At 43.4% G+C, this 20,468-nt stretch overlaps 2 protein-coding genes across 2 annotated transcripts; one reads left to right on the top strand and one right to left on the bottom strand.

Annotated features, from left to right (window-relative positions):
• The first annotated feature begins 7,501 nt into the window (after nucleotides 1-7,501).
• Nucleotides 7,502-11,682, top strand: LOC115365261 (UDP-glucuronosyltransferase 2C1). The gene is made up of 6 exons (XM_030060177.1): nucleotides 7,502-8,219; nucleotides 8,893-9,041; nucleotides 9,171-9,302; nucleotides 10,106-10,193; nucleotides 10,370-10,589; nucleotides 11,395-11,682. Exons 1-6 carry the CDS (start codon nucleotides 7,502-7,504, stop codon nucleotides 11,678-11,680), a joined length of 1,593 nt encoding a protein of 530 aa, XP_029916037.1. The 3' UTR covers nucleotides 11,681-11,682.
• Nucleotides 11,683-12,440: 758 nt separating this feature from the next.
• LOC115365250 (RNA exonuclease 1 homolog) lies at nucleotides 12,441-20,373 on the bottom strand. Its single transcript, XM_030060157.1, has 16 exons — nucleotides 20,158-20,373; nucleotides 17,978-19,485; nucleotides 17,793-17,888; nucleotides 17,432-17,669; nucleotides 16,677-17,017; nucleotides 16,450-16,593; nucleotides 16,227-16,341; nucleotides 16,023-16,094; nucleotides 15,776-15,916; nucleotides 15,480-15,593; nucleotides 15,197-15,270; nucleotides 14,984-15,088; nucleotides 14,331-14,446; nucleotides 13,967-14,105; nucleotides 12,784-12,904; nucleotides 12,441-12,557 (listed from the first exon to the last, which is right to left on the bottom strand). The coding sequence occupies exons 1-16, from the start codon at nucleotides 20,309-20,311 to the stop codon at nucleotides 12,466-12,468; spliced, it is 3,570 nt and encodes a 1,189-aa protein (XP_029916017.1). The 5' UTR covers nucleotides 20,312-20,373; the 3' UTR covers nucleotides 12,441-12,465.
• Nucleotides 20,374-20,468: the final 95 nt, after the last annotated feature.

The following is a 20,468-nucleotide window of genomic DNA, read 5'->3' as shown; positions in this document are numbered from 1 at the left end:
TGAGTCACGTGGCTCTGAGCCGTGTCAGTGCAGAGGATACAGCATTGTGTGATGTTTATGGATTCAACGGTGCACTCTCGGCTGACAATGTGGATGCGGCTGCCACGCCGATCAGTGTTGAAATATTTATTTGCAGGTGAAAAATAATTTGTAGTCTGCATGGATGTGTAAAAGTTGGATGTACAGTATTCCCTTCATGTCTTCATGTTAATATTCCGTGTTGCTGGCCCGGCTGGAACTAATTTCGTTTTGCAATAAGAGGGCGTTTTGCCACTGATGAAATTGGAAGGGGATTAAGGAATTTCTCATTTCAAGCAATAGTTTCACCAAGGCATTTGAATAGATAACGGCTCACCCAATTCACCACGGACTGCAATCGCTCTGAAATAGCCAGGGGCACTTTTTTTTTTTTTTTTTTTTTTTTAAGTCGACATGCTGTTGTTGTTCATTCAGAGGAGACTAAATCTAACCTTTCTTATTTATCCTTACTTATTAAGGTTATTTTCATTTACACCAATCTGTTAGGGGAAAACATTTTTCTAAAGTACCATTTAACACACTGTGTCTCGCCCCTTTAATCTAACAGTTTTCAGTAATTCCTTGATTATCCATTTGTGATACACAGAATTCGGCCAAGCAACACAGACAATCCTCTTTGAATAATTGTACGCTTCATAGGGCAATATTATCTCCTCATTTAAATGTATATTAAGTTGCTCTTTTTGTACAATAAGCATGTCATATAGCCAAAGATTATGAATTGATTGTCTACTGTCAAGACTATTGTTCTAATTATCTTCTAATACCTCTTTTGTAAGTTATTTTTGTTTGCCTGTGAATATATGTTATTTATTTGAACTATTTATTTAATAAATGATTTGTTAATAAACCATTTTCTCAAGCAATTTTTTTCATGAAAACAAAGTCACTCTACCCATTATACATTTATTACAGTATAAAACCTTTAGTGCCTGATTCCCCCTCTTAATTCAGACTCTGTAATGAAATTATTTCACCCCATATGAGAAACAAGAGAGCGGAGGTGAAGAGTGCAGCTGCTGCCTGTGTGTAGACTCTCTTTGTATCTGCTCAATGGGCCCAGTGATACTCGGCCATTAGAAGTGCTGTGATGACGGTGTGGACACAAGGCCGACCTCTGCACTCTGTCCACTGACCAGAGGACAGAGAGAGGGGAGCAGAAAGGAACAGCTTAACTTGTGACCCGGGGGTCAAAGGTCGATCTGGAGTCAAACACTGACCACCGGCACCAAAAAGGCAAACGGAGCTGTGCGTTCGTGCTGGTTGAAAATGTCATTTCATAACAGTAAACAGATACTGGATACACTAATAGTATGAACATCATTCCTTTAAAAGTTTTTACTGAGGAAACACAAATCAAAAATGTGCACAAACATCAGACAATGGCTTTGAGAAACCAAAACAAATAACTTCTATTGGATTCTCCTAACCCGTGTACATTTTAAAACTAGATTTATGAATGTACTTTACTTTGCAATAAAATGGATATATACAGCAGGAAATGCCGTATACTGCATTAGGAGCAATTGCAAACCAACCATTGTGCCAAAATCAGCAGGAGGAAATGGCGACCGTGTTTTGTTTGCATCAGTTTCCCCGCAGGCAGTGATGTCATCAGCAAAGAGCCGTTTACACCGAGGTCACACATTTATATGCCTAATCGCCTATTGTGGCTGTGGAAATGTGCCCCATTTTGTGCAACTAACTGAGCTGAAGAGTAAACAGAGAGCTGGTTTACGGTTTCGGGTGCTTTCACCCCGGCTATTAAACGGGCTAATGGTGTGTAAACGGAGCAAAGGGCAGCTGGACACACTGGAGGCCTGTGGGAGCGGACAGGTGACTCCTTGTAATCCTGCACACACACACAAAACTAATCATATTGTACTTTGGAGAATGACACCACTGTACAACCCACTGCTTCTCCTACGATCTGTATTTGGGAGGTATTTACCCCTTGTGCAATTTCATGGTGAATTGCAATAACCCAAACTCAAAACGCAACATGCCATGCTCGACTTAATGGTAGTCTGGCACGATGAAAAGAAGAATATGGTAATATGGATATTGCTTGTATTTGAGTGAACGTGTCAGTGTAATTTGGGCTTGCTAATGTTCAAATAATTGACATTTGAAATTGGATATGGTGGCATGTGACAGCTTTGGCAAGCATCTTGTCAAGCTGTGAAATGCATCGTCGCCCGTTTGTCATTTTGCTGATACACCTTATTTACAGAAACCACCCAATCACAGTGCGAGCATTACTTTGACCTCAACTTCCAGCAGGATTATGAAACTCTGCATTCAAAATAACAACAAATCTGTACGCTTCTCATCTCCTCAGCCAAGTATATTTGCCTGATTGACTATTCTCTCCCAAGTACGTGGGTAATCGTCTATTGAGAGCACATTTCCTTATCAGCGTCTAGCACACTGTCTGAATCTGTTATCACAATGGGCCAGATCAGTGCAGGCAGCCCCTCGTTTTCCCGGCTGAGGCGCCCATGAAAAAGAATTTCTGGAGCTGGGTGCCAACCGATAGGCCCTGAGCTCTTTATCCCCTTAAAGCCAATTCACACTCTGCATGTTTAAATATTTCAGCTCAACCCCTGCCCTCCCACTCCCGTCCTGCACTCCAACCCCTCCTTCGTGTTTTCTCTCCCTCTCTGCGCCCTCCATCGCCGCAGTCATTCCCTCCGTGCGTAGACTGTCGGAGCCGACCTGCAGCCTGGGTGGGTGGGATGCAGGTGCAGGCCGGTCGGACGGGTGGGAGAGGAGGGGAGTCCTCTATTGTTGGGCTGGACAGCACCCTCTCTCCTCTGGAGCACTTTCTGATGGGGGAGCCCACTGACAATCCCGTATTTTAATCTGATTATGCAAATATCTACTTCAAAAAGCAACACGCTGTAACCCTTACCCTGTGGTGGAGAAAGAGCAAGAGAGAGGAGGAAGGAAGAGGGAAGAGGGAGAGGAAGCACCGACGAGAAAGATCAGCTCTGGGAATAGAGAGAGAGAGAGAGAGAGAGAGAAAGAAGAGAAAGGCTGAATTCCTCAGAAAGTCAGATCGTACTCTATATTCTTGGGCATCTTTAAGGCTTATGCAAAGATTCTGCATTGCTGTATGCAACCGGCACACACTCGTTTCACTCATCAGCTCTCAGTGTACAACAAAAGTTTGTTTACATCCTGTCTCTCACATTTCGTGCACCACCGGGGGAGGTCTTTGGACACCGTGCATGGTTAACGTCGCATGAATGGCGACTGACTCCCTCGACAGGGCATTGAATTCAGTATTCAAATGCTTATTGTTTTTCCAGACGCTCCTGAGTCCGATGTCAAAAGGAATCTACAATGTTAATGAGGGGGCCAAAGTGCCAAGACTAAGATTTAGACGTCCCTGCCGTCGGAGGTGACACCCAGGAACGACACAGCCACAATACCACTGGCTCCTAAAGGCTGATAGACCCCGAGTATTCACACAGCGTTGACCCCTGTGGCCCCGGTCCCTTGCTGAAATCAGCTGCCTCATTCTGTTGGTAGACACTTCTCTGAAAAGCAGAACTGGGAAAAATTTATAAGGGTACTGGTGCTTTTGAGATGTGCATTCCAAGCTAAATGTATTTGCACTTTGAATCATAAGTAAATGTGTAATGCCTAGTTCACGCCACACGATTTTAGCCCTGATTTTCCGCTCGCCGATGGTTTTTGGAGCTCGCCGACGGAAGCCCCGGATCAGAGGCAAATCGGCTCGGCATTCGCAAAAAATCAGTGCTGCAGCGCTGCGTGTGAACTGTTCAAAGATGCAGGCCGGGACTCTCATCAATGCATCGACAATGCATTTCTACGGGAGCGCAGGACGCGTGGTTCCTCTGCTGTCATCCCTGAACCCAGTATTATCATATCTCTATCTCGGTCTCTCTCCATCTCTTGTCTTGACTCATAGCCGTCGTCGCAGTAATGCCTCTACAGCTGCTGCACTCACTGCCCTGCTTCCTACTGCCCTCACCTCTTTCACTGATCAGCCTGGGTCTTGTCGGACGCTCTGAAATGCATTGGATATAGTAGCACCACTAATTATACAGTACAGGCCAAAAGTTTGGACACACCTTCTCGTTCAATGCGTTTTCTTTATTTTCATGACTATTTACATTGTAGATTCTAACTGAAGGAATCAAAACTATGAATGAACACATGTGGAGTTATGTACTTAACAAAAAAAGGTGAAATAACTGAAAACATGTTTTATATTCTAGTTTCTTCAAAATAGCCACCCTTTGCTCTGATTACTGCTTTGCACACTCTTGGCATTCTGTCGATGAGCTTCAAGAGGTAGTCACCTGAAATGGTTTTCCAACAGTCTTGAAGGAGTTCCCAGAGGTGTTTAGCACTTGTTGGCCCCTTTGCCTTCACTCTGCAGTCCAGCTCACCCCAAACCATCTGGATTGGGTTCAGGTCCGGTGACTGTGGAGGCCAGGTCATCTGCCGCAGCACTCCATCACTCTCCTTCTTGATCAAATAGCCCTTACACAGTCTGGAGGTGTGTTTGGGGTCATTGTCCTGTTGAAAAATAAATGATCGTCCAACTAAACGCAAACCGGATGGGATGGCATGTCACTGCAGGATGCTGTGGTAGCCATGCTGGTTCAGTGTGCCTTCAATTTTGAATAAATCCCCAACAGTGTCACCAGCAAAACACCCCCACACCATCACACCTCCTCCTCCATGCTTCACAGTGGGAACCAGGCATGTGGAATCCATCCGTTCACCTTTTCTGCGTCTCACAAAGACACGGCGGTTGGAACCAAAGATCTCAAATTTGGACTCATCAGACCAAAGCACAGATTTCCACTGGTCTAATGTCCATTCCTTGTGTTTCTTGGCCCAAACAAATCTCTTCTGCTTGTTGCCTCTCCTTAGCAGTGGTTTCCTAGCAGCTATTTGACCATGAAGGCCTGATTGGCGCAGTCTCCTCTTAACAGTTGTTCTAGAGATGGGTCTGCTGCTAGAACTCTGTGTGGCATTTATCTGGTCTCTGATCTGAGCTGCTGTTAACTTGCGATTTCTGAGGCTGGTGACTCGGATGAACTTGTCCTCAGAAGCAGAGGTGACTCTTGGTCTTCCTTTCCTGGGTCGGTCCTCATGTGTGCCAGTTTCGTTGTAGCGCTTGTTGGTTTTTGCAACTCCACTTGGGGACACATTTAAAGTTTTTGCAATTGACTGACTGACCTTCATTTCTTAAAGTAATGATGGCCACTCGTTTTTCTTTAGTTAGCTGATTGATTCTTGCCATAATATGAATTTTAACAGTTGTCCAATAGGGCTGCCGGCTGTGTAGTAACATGACTTCTGCACAACACAACTGATGGTCCCAACCCCATTGATAAAGCAAGAAATTCCACTAATTAACCCTGATAAGGCACACCTGTGAAGTGAACACCATTTCAGGTGACTACCTCTTGAAGCTCATCGAGAGAATGCCAAGAGTGTGCAAAGCAGTAATCAGAGCAAAGGGTGGCTATTTTGAAGAAACTAGAATATAAAACATGTTTTCAGTTATTTCACCTTTTTTTGTTAAGTACATAACTCCACATGTGTTCATTCATAGTTTTGATTCCTTCAGTGAGAATCTACAATGTAAATAGTCATGAAAATAAAGAAAACGCATTGAATGAGAAGGTGTGTCCAAACTTTTGGCCTGTACTGTAGATATAAAAAAAAAAAAAAAAAAAAAAACTCAACTCCTTGGTTTAATCATGAAACCCATGTGCTGAAACAGGCATGGAATGCACGCCTGGTACCACGCCTGGCATGCCAGCCTGGTAGATTATAAACGTGCCCTCTCCACAGCTACTACTCGCTTACAGCCTCTTGTCACCTTGAGACCTTAGCTGTTAAACTTTATATAGAGCTTTCTTCACTTCTCAGACCAGTAATGCTTAATCTTTTCAAATCTGTCACTTAAATCTGACACTGGCTCTCAGATTTTTATCCCCATCAAGCACAATGACTGCTCTGCATTGGCTAACCTTGAGGCGTGTCTGTGTGCTATTAAAGCTTGGATGCCCTCAAATTTCCTGGTGTGTAACACTGGGAAGACTGAAATGCTGGTCCCATTATGCATAAGCATGTTTTTAGTGATCTTACCCAAAACTTTGACAACTGCCTCATTTCTCACTTTGGTGTCATCTTTGACCCCAGCCTCTCGCAAGTCACGCACATAAAAAACACCAACAAGACTGCTTTTTATCACCTCCGCAACGTCACCAAAATTAGGCCCATGCTAAGTTTAGCTGATGCAGAGACTATTATTCATGCATTTGTCATGTCCTCGACTACTGTAATGTCTGCCTGCCTCTAGCGCCAAAAGTCTTCAGCTGAGTCCAAAATGCTGCTGCCACAAACCTGATCAGATGAGGGCCTGTCCTGGCTTCCCTTCATTGGCTCCCAGTTCATGCCAGAGCAGACTTTTAAGTCCTTTTAGGGTCAAGAAAGTATTTCTGATTCTGATTGTTTCTAAAATGGGCTTGCACCGGCCTGTCTATCTGACTCGTGTAACCTTGTCGTCCTTGCAGATCAACAATACAAGCAGGCCGCGAACTGTGTTTTGATTTGTCTGCATATCCCAAGTCATTCCCACACCCACTGATTTCCCATGCCACCTCTGCGTGTGTGTTTTCAGGACAAAACAGTTTTTGGATTCCTCCTGGTGAAAAATCATTTGTGAAAAACCACAATGACTTAGATTCCTGATTCAAGTCAACAAGTTGTCTGGTGTGAACTTGGCATACAGAGGTTGCGAGAAATGACAGAGCTGCAGCACTTCTCTGTACCTCCACCAACCACGAGCCCACCCTTAGAGATCACAAGTATGCCGCTCTCTCTCTCTCCAGCAAACACACCTCTCAATAGTATGCAGGGAAATGTGTGCTCAAGCTTGTACTCGCAACATCTTGAGGTTATGTAAGTGTATCAAAGTTTATTTATCTCAAATCATTACTCGTTCATTTATTTTACTGCACCTTTCATGAGCTACCATACTGCATTATTTTTGCTCTGAAGGCAATATTTACAGCACTGACAGATTTGGTGTTGGTGCAACTCCACACAATTCAGATATTTTATCTGAATTATATTATTATATATTGTTGTGTTTATGTATGACTTTTTATGTATGATTGTTGTCGTATTACACTGTGTTTCATTGTTTTTTACTGCTGTCTGTGGAACAAATTGCCCCTTGGGGACAATAAAGTTGACCTTGAACCTTGGATATTCATGCTGTTTATTTTACAGCCTTTACCTTTAACCCTCCAGCACTAAGGGGTGGGACTCTTTCATGGAATGATAAGCACAAAGAGCAACTACAAACGTGAAATCAGATTTATAGAGTTAATAATTTATTGTATATTAGCGCTCTTCAGAAACGTTCAAGCCACAACAGGACTTTCCCTGGCATACAGACACCATGAAGCCGGGACGGTGCCTGTGTGTGTGTGTGCTGCTGGTGCTTTCTATGGCAGGGAATGGAAACGGTGGCAACATTTTGGTTTGGTTCACTGAGGGCAGCCACTGGATTAACCTGAAGCCCGTGCTGGAGGCGCTGATCGACAGGGGACACCAGGTCACCGTGCTGGTTCCAAGCTCGTCCTTATTCATGAACGCCAGCGAGCCTTCCCGCTTCCACTACGAGCCCTTCAACAGCTCCGTCCCGCTTGAAGTCTGGGAGGAGATCATAGAAGAGTTCATACACTTCTCCATATACGAGATGGATTATTTGAGCTACATCCAAATCCACATCAAATTCCTGGAAATTGCCAAGAAAGAAGTTAAGTTCACTCTGCAGCACTTGGACAGCATGGTGAGGTCTGACACCATGGCGAGGCTGAGGGAGGGGAAGTTCGACCTCATGCTGGCCGACCCCATCTACCCTGGGAGTGAGCTGGTGGCGGAGGTGCTGGACCTTCCCCTGGTGTACACGCTGCGCTTCTCCATTGCTCACACCTGGGAGAGGCTGTGCGGTCAACTCCCCGCCCCGCCCTCCTACGTCCCCGGTGCCATGAGCAAACTGACCGACAAGATGGACTTCATGGACCGACTGTGGAACTTCCTTTTCTACGCCTCTCAGGACATGTTTGCCTATCATGTTTGGCAAGAGACAGATAAATTCTTCAGCGATTTCATAGGTGAGCAAACCAGCGTCATGCTTAGCAGTAAGTTTTAAAGGGGGCGCTTACTGTCCAATCTGAATCACTTACAAATCACATTTTTTTTTTTTTTTTTTGCTTGGCTATTTTTATATCACCATGCTGACCCTGAAAAAAAAAATTAACATTTTTATTTTAATATTTAGAAGGTAAAGATGAGTCAGACTTGAGTATTGCTATGTGCAAAATGTGCCACAAAAAAAAAAAAAAATCAAAGTATTGTGGCGGGACCAACATAAAAGCTCATATGACCCATGTTAGGAAAAGATGACTCAGGGAAAAACATCACATTTTTTGCAGTGCTCGCCAGGTTTTACGTGTACTGTAGACCTGCAATAAAAGTTAAAAGCAGTAAATTTGACTGATGTACACATGGTAATTGTCTTGACTCAGCTGTTTTCCATTGTCCATTTTTTTTTTTAAATCTATATTCACCACCATAAGTATAGTGACTTACATCATATTGGGAGATTCATGCCAATTCCCATCTTTACTGTCCAATTTAGGCCTTTTGATGACATAACTTCTATCAACAATTTGTTGTTTGTGGTCAATAGTTAAAGAGAGAAAATCAGTTTTCTCAGCTACTTTATCATTACCCATTGTAACTGGCATCTCGTACTTGTCATCTGTTTGTTCTGCATTATGCCAGGGAAGCCCACCAGTGCCTGTGAGCTGATGGGCAAGGCAGAGATTTGGTTGATCCGAACCTACTGGGACTTTGATTTTCCCCGTCCTTTCCTCCCCAATTTCAAGTTTGTTGGTGGGATCCACTGCAAACCTGCCAAACCTTTACCAGAGGTAGGCAGGAATAACTTGTACCACTCTTTTATTACACCTAGAGCTACACAACCAAAAAGGACAAGTCAATAAGGTGAATAAAGAAAGTGCTGGCTGGTTTGCGCTGGTATGACTCTGTTCTTCTTCCAGGATTTGGAGGAGTTTGTGCAGAGCTCTGGAGATGCCGGCATCGTGGTCTTCACCCTGGGGACCATGGTCACGAACATGACCGCCGAGAGACGGGACATGATTGCGTCTGCCCTCGCTCAGATCCCACAGAAGGTCAGATGTCAGCCTTCAAAGGCCAAACGAATGGGCTTTAAATGACCTAAAGTATACAGCTTATATATCTGAGGAGTAGGGCTAACCTCCGGCTCTGGATTTGAGTTGAAATCACAACGAAACAGCATTTTGAGTGGATCTTGCTTCCATGATGTAACATTTTTCTGGGAAACTGGGGTGGGATTATTCAAATCTGTAAAGTAATTGGATAAATCCTTTGGGGAGAGGAAGACAGTGTTTTTAGAGGATAGTTTAGAAATGTTCAAAATGTCTGATGGTGTTTTGGATGGAGATACACTATTTTACAGTAAGTAAAGTTATGGGATTAAAGATGAAGCATTTATTGCTAAGTCAAATTACCTAATAAGGGGAAGAGGTCATTTTTCTTTTCATGGTTCATTGTTATTGTTCTACGACAGCTCACTACGGCTAGAATTTCTTTCTAGCCGACCTTACAGATGAAACCACTGTCGATGCTCCATTTCATGTATTTATGCTGTATCTGTCATACAGTGACTCTGCAGACAGTTGTTTCTTCGATGTTGCAAATTATTAGAGCATGTTAGAAATTTGCAAGTTGTAAGTCAAAGTTGTAGTATGTCTTAACCTACAATTTACCGGGCTATTCCTGGTATCTTCAAATAAATAATGGCAAAAGAAAGAGCAAATTTTGATTTATGCAAATATGCCCTCCTGGGGATGGAGCCAGAGCAGGGAAGCAGTTCAGCAAACATGAGGTCCAAGGCAATAGTGTGTACAGCTGCACTATGAGAAATCTAAATGTGTTTCCTCCTTGTTAATAGGTGCTGTGGAGATATAGTGGAGAAAAACCAAAGACTCTGGGTGCCAACACCAAACTTTACGACTGGATCCCTCAGAATGACCTGCTGGGTACATGAAGCTTTCTTAAAAACGAATGAACGGGCCTTCAAAATAGTCCCACTGATCATTACTTTTCCATCCTGCTACATGTTTTTTCATTATTGGGAAAGACCACAGAAAAGCAGGGGCTCACAAAAGGTAAATCACCTCTCATCTTAATATCTGTATCTTTCTGGCTCTATCAGGTCACCCCAAGACCCGAGCCTTCATCACCCACGGTGGCACAAACGGGATCTACGAAGCCATCTACCACGGTGTTCCCATGGTGGGCATCCCCATGTTCGCCGACCAGCCGGACAACATGGTCCATATGAAGGCTAAGGGGGCTGCACTTATCATGGAGTTCAACTTCATGGAGACCGAGGATCTTGTAAAAGCACTCAAGGCTGTCATCAATGAGCCCTCGTGAGTTGGCTTAGATTAATTAAATCTGTTATGGGCCATTAAGTGATGACATAACATTATATTAGGCACCTTGCCTTCACAATAGAGTTCACAGTCGAAACAAACAAGAAATTTTGTGGGCCGGCATGCAGCAAAGGTCCTGGGCCAAACGCAAAGCCAGGGTGCCTCAGTTACAGTAAATAGTAAACATATTTGACAGTTAAGTCACCATGACACTCCAAGGCCACTGAGAGATTACAGCAAGTCTGGATGGCATTTTTCCTAATTATAATATGTCACTGAGATGTTTGAGGTGGAGGTTTACACATTTACATTCACTCAAGGAGTGTAATTAAGTCCAGTTTTGAAGCACTGACATTTAACTTGAGTATTTCCATTTGGTCAGCGTGTATGCTTTTTCTGCACGATATCCATCTGACAGCCACAGTTCCTAGTAACTTTACAGAATGAGCTTTACAATACTTAACATAAAATATGATGCATTGTTGGAGTTGAATCAAACCAACAGGACACAGAACAGTTAGAGCTACAACATTAAAATACTTCTTAAAGGTTAACGCAATTATTCAACACTCTGAGACATTCCTCACGAGTACTTTTATGTTTCTTACTTTTCATTTTACTGCTAATAATGTGATGCCTTTAAGTACCATTTTGAAATGAAGGAGCTTAGTTTTAGCAGAGTGATTTTGCATTATGGAATTGTTACTTAGAAAAGAAACAAGCAAGCCTCAGAATTTGAAATGCTCAATGTCTTGCATGTAATTCTATTCCTATTTTCACCACAACAAAACCACGGTTACAGGTACAAGGAGAACGCCATGCGGCTGTCCAGGATCCACCACGACAGACCCATCAAGCCTCTTGATGAAGCCGTGTTCTGGGTTGAGTTCACCATGAGGAACAAAGGAGCCAAGCACCTCAGGGTCCAGACCCACGAGCTCACCTGGTACCAGTACCACAGCCTGGATGTCTTCGCGTTCCTCCTCGCAGTCACTCTGTTCATCACCGTACTCTTCATCAAGACCTGCAGCTTCTGCATCCGGAGGTGCTGCTGCAGGAAGGGAAAGACAAAGACCAAGGCAGAGTGATCTGAGGCTTGGTATCAAAAAACTGTTTTAATTAATAAAAAAAATAATAATAAAAAAAAAGAAAAGAAAAGCATTTTATAGTGTTCTCCAAAAACTCCAGTCTGTGTAGATTCCACTGTAACATGCAAGAAAGAGGTGCTACAAGGATTACTTTGCACACCATTTAAAAAAGACTTGTTGAGCACTATGCACCCTATGCACTACACTTTGTACTATAAATCTGAGTGAACATTTATTGTGCATCTCTACAGGCAAATATAACACTTCAGCTTTTTGGACAAAGGGATTTGTTATTTTTCCTCCTGATTTCTTTACATCATCTCATGCAGTGATTGCAGCTGCCAACAGGTGCACACTTAAGATTTCTTAATTTGCATAATTGCACACACCTGTGCATGTCAGTTCACCTGACAGACTGAAGATGAAAGGCAGTCACTGGTTGGTTGAAATAAAAAGGCAGACAAAAGGATTTCATTCTGCACTTTTACTTTGAAAACATAGACGACTAACCATAGTTTTCCCACCACACAATACAGTGCAACCAAAAATATTCATGTAGAAGGCATGCAAGAATGGACTGCAAATCAAAACTCAACAAAGGCAAATTATTCAGTCAACAGATCAAGTAAACAAACAAAATACAGCTCTCCCATGTCTTCCTTAACTACTGAGCCAGCAAGAAGCAGCTTCATGCAAAAATATAATATTCAAACATGAATACAGAACATTTCTTTTTTTATCATGTATGAACACCGCAGACGACAATTATTTTTATTTTATTCCAATCACATTTTCTTGGCTTTGCGATCTTCTTTAACCCTCCATAACATGAGCTCCATGCAGGCAGCAGCGTCTTCTGCAGTGTCCTGGCCACAAACTGTGAGGGACATTAATGTATTAGACACACGCACAGACAACAGCATTAAAATCATTACTATTACTCTCTTTACGGTTACAATCAGATTTTCTAGATCAACTGTCATTTATTCCTTTATTTGGTAAGATTTTATTTCAAAAGACCGATAATAGAGCTTTAAACCTCATGAACATTAAAATAATAATAATAAACACTTGTGTGGTGGTTGTAGTTGTCCGTGACCCACCACTCTCCTGGATGATCCTCCTGAGGTAGCTGGCGGTGAGGCTGTTGAGGCTCAGCTTGTGAGGGGGGCCCAGGTGGTGGGGGAAGACCACCGAGGTGTCCACCACTGTCCCGTGGAGCAACTACAGTGAACAGGACAACATCTAAGGCTCTAGTCAGCGGGAGCAGCCTTTTTATGACATGTTCATGTTGAATTTAAACAGTAAATAGACACTAAATACACTTTTATATACCAGCCACTCAAGGCACTTTACAGTGTTTGCCTCACATTCACACACTGATGGCAGAGGCTACCGTGCAAGGTGCCAAGCTGCCCATCAGGGGCGGTTAGAGGTTCAGTGTCTTGCTCAAAAACACTTCAACACGCTCTCTGCAGGAGCCGGGGATCGAACCAGGCGACCAACCTACCTCCTGAGTCACGTCGCCCCAGTCTACTGTATTTACTGTGAATATGGTTATGTAAAACAGACTGATATCTCTCTCTTAGTCGCCTGAGTGAATTAATGTTTTTGTAGCAATATCTGCTCCAGTATGTTCATGGTAAATTTAAACTCATAATGACAGATTATTTTGAATGTGGGCATTCCAAAAAGTTAAATGTGTGAATGCTTTTCATGTCACTGCAAAACAAACAAATAAATAAATCCACTTTTCCATTACTACTGATGACATGACCCCATTGGCCATGATAGGGCTGGACAATATATCAGTATTATAGATACTGTGATATGAGGCGAGATATTGTATGAGATTTTGGATGAAGTAATATGATATGGCATGTGCGGCGTCTTTTCCTGGTTTTCAAGGCTGCATTACACTACAGTAAAGGGATTCAATTTTCTGAACTTGTTAGACTGTTCTGGCTGTAATTTGTCTCTACATGCTTGGTGTTCAAATCCACATTACTCATGACTCTTCAGCAAAAACCTGTGTGTGAATATCTTACAGAAGCATAAACAGCCCTACAATACTGTCACAAGCCGTTTGGTCAAAAATAGTAATAGATATTTGATTTTGTCCATATTGACCAGCCAGTAAGGGGAAAGTGAAACCTTAACTATCTTATCTAGTACCCACAGGGGTGCCAAAGATAGGCCACAGGGAAATATTACATTTTAATATAAATATCTATGACACAATGTAATGCTGAGATGTAACCACAAAGTAAACTTGTTCAATGTCACCTTCAGGGCACAGAGGTCTGTCTCCAGGCCGTGTCCGATCAGAATGGTGTCAGCGCTGATGAAGCTCAGCAGGGTCTCTTGAACCTCTCTGATGGAGGTGCTGATGCCTTCCATATCCTCCTCACTGATGCCTGAAAACCTAAATGGGTGAATGCCACTCTGGCCATCAGCAGGGCACTAAAGTCTTTTCAAACACATACAAGGCTTCATTGCACCTTCCATTCTTAAACAAAAGAGGGTGGGTTGTCATTTGGGTTTGCAAAATCTGACTTTTCCCAACGAGGGATGAAGCACAATCGCAGTTTGTTTCCATATTCGACCACAGGTTAACACCAAGAGGGGAAAGGACAGCATCGAAATGTACCTGGTGTTGTAGTCGATGACCTCGTTGTCCGGTCTGACAAAGGTGTCGTAGACGACCTGCAGACTGGAGTTGACCACAGTCACTCTGGACAGCTCCAGACCCTGAGTAGTGTAGCACTACGAGGTATAAAGAAGGACAGCACACATTTTCAAAACAGAAAAATAGCTGTTGTTATATTTCAGACTCCAGGTTCATTTTTCAGGATCTTCAGAATAAAAGAGTCTGGTGTGTTGTTGTCTTTTTGTCAACTAAGAATGAAGTTTAGTTTTGTATCAGTCATTTTGGTGATTATGTATCAGTTTTCAAACGCTTGGCCTGATACGGCTCTTGAACTTAATTTCTGCAATAATTTAATTCACAATCAAGTGATACAAAAAATAAAAATGTTAGCAATTACTGTTTTAATCTCACCACTATGAATCTGTTTCTCAGCATATGCATGACATCTAAACTTGCTTTATCCCCAAATCAGCAACATATCTCCAACTTAGAGTCTGTGGCCTAATGAATGTCAACTTGAGGGTGTGAAACACGGGGAATTTTGAAAACACAAATAACAATAACTAATGCAGGGTGTGGGGACATTATTTGTGATTTGGTGCTTGTCTTGAGAAAGAGACTTTAAATGTGTGCCCATATAGGGGTGACGTCACCATTTCACAGTCCACAGAGTAAACCCCGGGACAGCTGTGATCTGACGGGGGTCTGGGCTGGGTGGACACGAACCCATCCAGGCTGACGGCATCATGCACATGCAGCTGCAGAGGAGAGAAACACACTCGCACAATGTAGTTCTGTTAGGTCATAAGTTAAAAAAAAAAAAAAAAAAACAAGTTATGGAAACCTCTCACTCTTCTTATTTCTACCTTGAAGACTTGGCATCCAGGTGCTCCCATGACTCCCTCACAGCAGCTGTAGCGGGTCTCCACCCCACCTGGGACTGCAAATATGTAAAAATATATAGTGTTTTACAAAAAAAAAAAAAAAAAAACAACAGTCCTAGGGTGACCATTTTGTACTTGCCCTGATGAAGGCCTCAATTTTAAAGGCTTTTTAAAGTAATTTCCCTCTTGTGTGCCTCAGAATTCCTCTAGTTCTAGTTATTTTGTACATCAAAGTCAAAATACATCAAAAGTATAGCGCACTCACCTCTATTCTCAACTCCTTTCCCATAGTGGTAAGTGCACTCCTCCCTGCGTGTGTGTTTGCCAGTTTGGCTCACAGCGTATGTAGCACCACACCGACAGCAGATCCTCTTGAGGGCTTTCACCAAACACAAAAAGGAAACCCTTACTCCAAGTGCAGCAAAAGGTTAAGTACGCCCTCTAGTGATATGATGCAAGCATAGAATTATTTGTTCAACTATGAAAGCATGCATTTATTTATTTATTTTTAGAGCCCATCTACTGTGGCTTTCATGGTAAATCCTTTACACATTTGCTTACGGTCAGCGGTGCCTTTCTTATTGTCGGCAAAAAGAGCAGCACTGCCCGGCTTCTCTGGGTGCTGGAGGGGAAAGTTGCTCTCAATCAACATTTCCTCAGTCAAAACATATTCCTTTAAGCTCTGGCACAATGCCACATCGCCTGCCAGAGTAAAGAAAACCAGAAAAACAGCACCATCATTAAACAAAAAAGGCTTCGATATTCATTTGATTAAAATTAGAGGTGTGTTTGGAAGTACTGAGCTCACCATGTCCTTTAAGCTTTTTCAAGTTGAGTGGAATCCTGCCTTTGGCTCTTAGACTGCCGACTTCATTTTCACCTGCACAGGAGCAATTTGAGTGTACCTTAAGATACTTTCAGTTGAGCAATGCCTAACATCAGCATCACATACGTTTGGCAAAGAAAAAGTGAGTTTTCCTGCATTTAAAACCACAAAAAAAAAAAAACTCACCCTTAGCAGCAGCAGCGTTTTGGTTCTTCAGCCTCTTCAGTGCATTCACCGCAACGCTCAGGTATTTGATTTTGTTGACACTGCGATTGTACAGCGTCTTCTCCTCAGCGAGCGCCTATTGACAATAACATAACAGGGTGGGAAACTGAATAGCCAGCGCCTTATTTGTCAGTCAAGGTGTTGATGTTTGAGCGGATGGAGGATGGCTGGCTCTAGCTCCCACCTTTTCAAAAGCATCGTTAACAGAGGCCGATGTTTTCAGGAACTCCTCGGTGAACATGTTGATGTAGCGCTGACGGACGTCATGCGGCACTTTGTCTTTGGCCTCCTCAGGACGCTGCTTCATTCTACGTTTAGTAGAGATGGGCTAACAACGACAAAGCCAGAAAAATATGTACTTCAAGTTTTTGTTTTAAAAATTGCCATATCAAAGTTTTGTTTGCTTCCTACCTTAGCAGGAACGTGAACAGCAGCTTGTGGAGTCGGGGGAGCAGCTGGATTTGAATGTGATGATGCAAAGACAGAGGACGATAAGGATTTACGCCCCCGAGCAGGAATAGGTGCAGGAGGGGCTGGGCGGTATCTGTGCACAGGGATGACCGGGTCTGCATGGTATGCATGTATCGGGGTGACTGGGCTCATGTGCACGGGAACGATCGGGGTCAGGACTGAAGTAACAGGGCTGGCAGTGGAGGTGACGGGCAGGGGGTAGGTGCCCTCGGGCAGGATCAAGTGCAAGTTTTTGCCCACTTCGATCACAGCAGTTCCCACTGGCAAGCAGTTCATATAGCCTAGGGAAGGAAAAACACTGAATTCTGCTGCACAACCGCCAACATGCACCAAGATCAGAAATCCAGTTAAAAAAAATGCATTATAAAAAAAATATAGGATCTTCAATATAAGAAGGCAGGACAGCTGCTCATTAGGGACACGTATGCCTAATTATCCATACAGAAGATTTATTACTAGAAAAAACAAAGAAAAAACAAAGAAAAAACCTCCTCTTCAAACAAGAGAGAAAAAAGTCTTGCTTTTATACCAGCAGCACTTCACTGTTGTTTTGGTTTACTTTTTTAAAATATAGTTTCAGATAGTGCTGTTTTCCTAGTAACAAATCTCCAGCAGAATCTATTGAGATAATATATATTGCACTGTTTAATCTCCAACCAATGCCATAATTAAGTTCATTTGGACCAACCACTTACTGTTTTCCACAGGGATGGGCTTAATCGCTGTGGTTTGCGATGGAAAAGGAGTCAGGATCTCTGGTTTGTTCTGAGAGGTGGAGGAGATGAAGGTCTGGGCTCCGTTCACAGAGGCTGCCAGCGTGGAGGCTCTCTGCTGCGTTCTGGAGGTGACAGAGAGCTGGGAGGCTGATCCTGGTGCTGCTGGGCCCCGCAGGGGTACCAGCACCTGGGGCTGCGGCCTGCTGCTCTCCCCTAACTGTCAAATGAGGGAAGTCAAAAACAAAACAAAAAGTCAGATAAGGCTTGAAAGTAATTACATTTCTAATTTGAAATATGAAGTGTCATGTATATTAAAAGCCATCATTCACCATCTATTTACCTTTGCACGTTTGGCTACATGAGCCACCCTCTTCTCTCCTGGCAAAGCTTTGGGTGTGACTTTTACCTCTGGCATCACCACATCAACTTCTCCCACCTGAATCACATGGAAAGGTAAAAGTTCCAGTCTGTATTCTGCAGTTCAAGACTTTTCAACTCAGTGCTGGAGTGTTACAGCATACTCACTGGTGCAGCAGCCGGCTCTGCAGCTCCCTGCTGCTCCTCTTTTGACTCCATGAAGATCCTGTAGCATTCCTCCATCGGGTCACTGTCCGACAGCTCCATTTCAGAGTAGTTGAACTCTTCCTCGTCCGAGCTGGAGCTTATGATGATAACGTCTTGATTGCCTGCCTTCACAGAAACCTTTTCACTTGGGAGCGATTCCGCTCCAGTCGAGTGTGATTTGGCAGAAGCTCCAACATGCTGATCCTCCCACTGGCTGCCACCTGAAGTTGCTGCTTCGTGCTGCAGGTGGCTTGCAGGTGAAGCATAGTCATCAGCAGCTTGCATCCGGCTTAGCATTTTCTGGCCGTATGGCAGCACTGAAGGTGTATTTTGCATTCGAGACCCAGGCAGATACTGGGCTTGGCTGGAGGCTTCTGACAAGTTAGCGCCTGCATTCTCATAAGGAAACGTGGCTTTTTGGGAAACATTATGTCGCCACATTGGATTCATTGTCTCAACACCACAGGGCAGCTCGCACTGAGGCAGTCCAGCCAAAAAGGAGCTTACCTCCTCCTCCACCACCACCAGATCTGTTTGATTGTAATCTTGGAGGGAGTCTGACATCTGAGGGAGACTCCCAGGCTCAGGGCTGCTATCTACAACACAGTCAGCAGCCCGGGGACAACCTATCTTCAGATGTTCACTTCTCACGTCTTCAAAACGCCTGGATAAGTCAGCAAACACACTTCCACTGACTGAGCTATGTTCACATTCCTGGCTCACAGAGAAAACAGAGGGCGCCTGAGCATTTTCCGCACTACATGTAGTATTAACAGCTTTATCTGCTTCAATAGTTGCAAATTTGCCTTTGAACACCTCTGGGTTTGCAGGTGGAGAATCAACTAAAATAAGATCTTCTTCTATATCCTCGGTTTTGCTATCTGCACCACAGGGTTGCTGAGCTCGGCCTCTCTGTTTGTCTGGCGAGGGAGGAAGGTCGATGACGAGGACCCCCTCCTCTTTCGAGTCATCAAGCACTTCTGGAGAGGGAGACCTGCTGAGCGGGGCCTGATGTACCAACGTCTTATTTGGATCGATACACAGAGCGTCCCCTGCTCTTCTCACACTTTGTCCACTTTTAGCTTTCTGGTCTTTACGCGTTGAGTTGTAAGACCATAAGTAAGCAGAGAAGTTGGACAGAGGGTCATATTCCAAGTCAGTCCTTGGTTTGGAGTTGTCAACCACGTACTTCTTTGCTTGGGAGTAAGGTTTAGGTAAACTAGAAGGCTTATAATAATAGCCGCCTTTAGCTGCTGTCTCAGGCTCAGAGACAGCGAGCTCGGACACAGTGCTCCTACTGTCGTCCTGCACTGTCTTGTAACGTGACAGAGTCCTCTGCTGTCTCTCCACTTCGTGCTTTACAGTTTCTATTTCCTTGTTGATCCGCTCGATTTCCTGGAGGCAGTCGTCTTTGGTCTCAGCAGTCATCAGCAGTCCACCGACAGTAAAGTCATAGTCATTTTGGACCCCTGTTCATAGAAATAAAACATGAAATAGCAGCTTAGAGTAGAAGCCTACACAACTATGTTGTGCTAAACAAAGGCATGGGTCTCTATTTAGCATTGGGCAAGACACACAAGTCACTCCTGTGAAATTCACCAATAAATTTTGGATCTCTGGCCAATGACAAATACAGTAAGACATTGCTAAACTGAAGTCTTGAGCTTAAGGGCAAACAATTATCACAAAATGAAGGTGGTGTAATTTCTTTAAGCCTTAAAGTTTAAGGCACGCATGAAAGGGCTCCATAGCAAATTTCATCCTTTTTCATCCCTCTACACTAAGAGAAACTTGTCTATCCCCATCTCCAAACAAATTTACACCAGTTGTGATTTAAAAAAAAAAAAAAAAAAAAAAAAAGGCACATTAACAAACGTCAAGTATGTCAGTTTTCCATTTATTTTCTATCCCAACATTTTGATACAAAGATGTAGGCAATGCTAGAGGCGTAGGGTCTATTTTATCAGTCAAAAAAGTGGTAAAAATGTTGTTTGGTAAACATAAAAAAAAAAAAATCACGCGTAATCTGGTGAACCACTGAATGAAATGCGCACATTTTGAGTTATGGCCCAAAAGTACCCCTTCATTTGGAGTCTGACAAAACCACAAATGCACACCTGAACGTAGGACTGAGCACTGACCTGCAAAATCAGCTACCGGTGATTTGTTCGAGGCACCAAACACGCCGCTCCGCACTCTGTTGGCATGTTTGTACAAACAGTGAGGCCGCTCACAAAACCCACGCTTTAGGTAAGGACAACTCACAGCAGCAAACAGGCCGGACGACGGTAACATCAGCAAACAGCCGCAATGTTCATGCGCAGCGCTAATTACCAGGTGGAGACGCTTCAAATGAACCTGACGTCAAGCTCACCTTTATAGCCCCGAGTCAGGGTGCGCGCAAGAAATGTGGTAATTATTTAAAATTAATTAATTAAAAAATTAAAATGTT

The sequence above is a fragment of the Myripristis murdjan genome, chromosome 9, assembly GCF_902150065.1.
Source record: "Myripristis murdjan chromosome 9, fMyrMur1.1, whole genome shotgun sequence".
Taxonomy (NCBI): Eukaryota; Metazoa; Chordata; class Actinopteri; order Holocentriformes; family Holocentridae; genus Myripristis; species Myripristis murdjan.
Note: the sequence above shows the minus strand (reverse complement) of the source record. Positions and strands in the feature narration are given on the sequence as shown.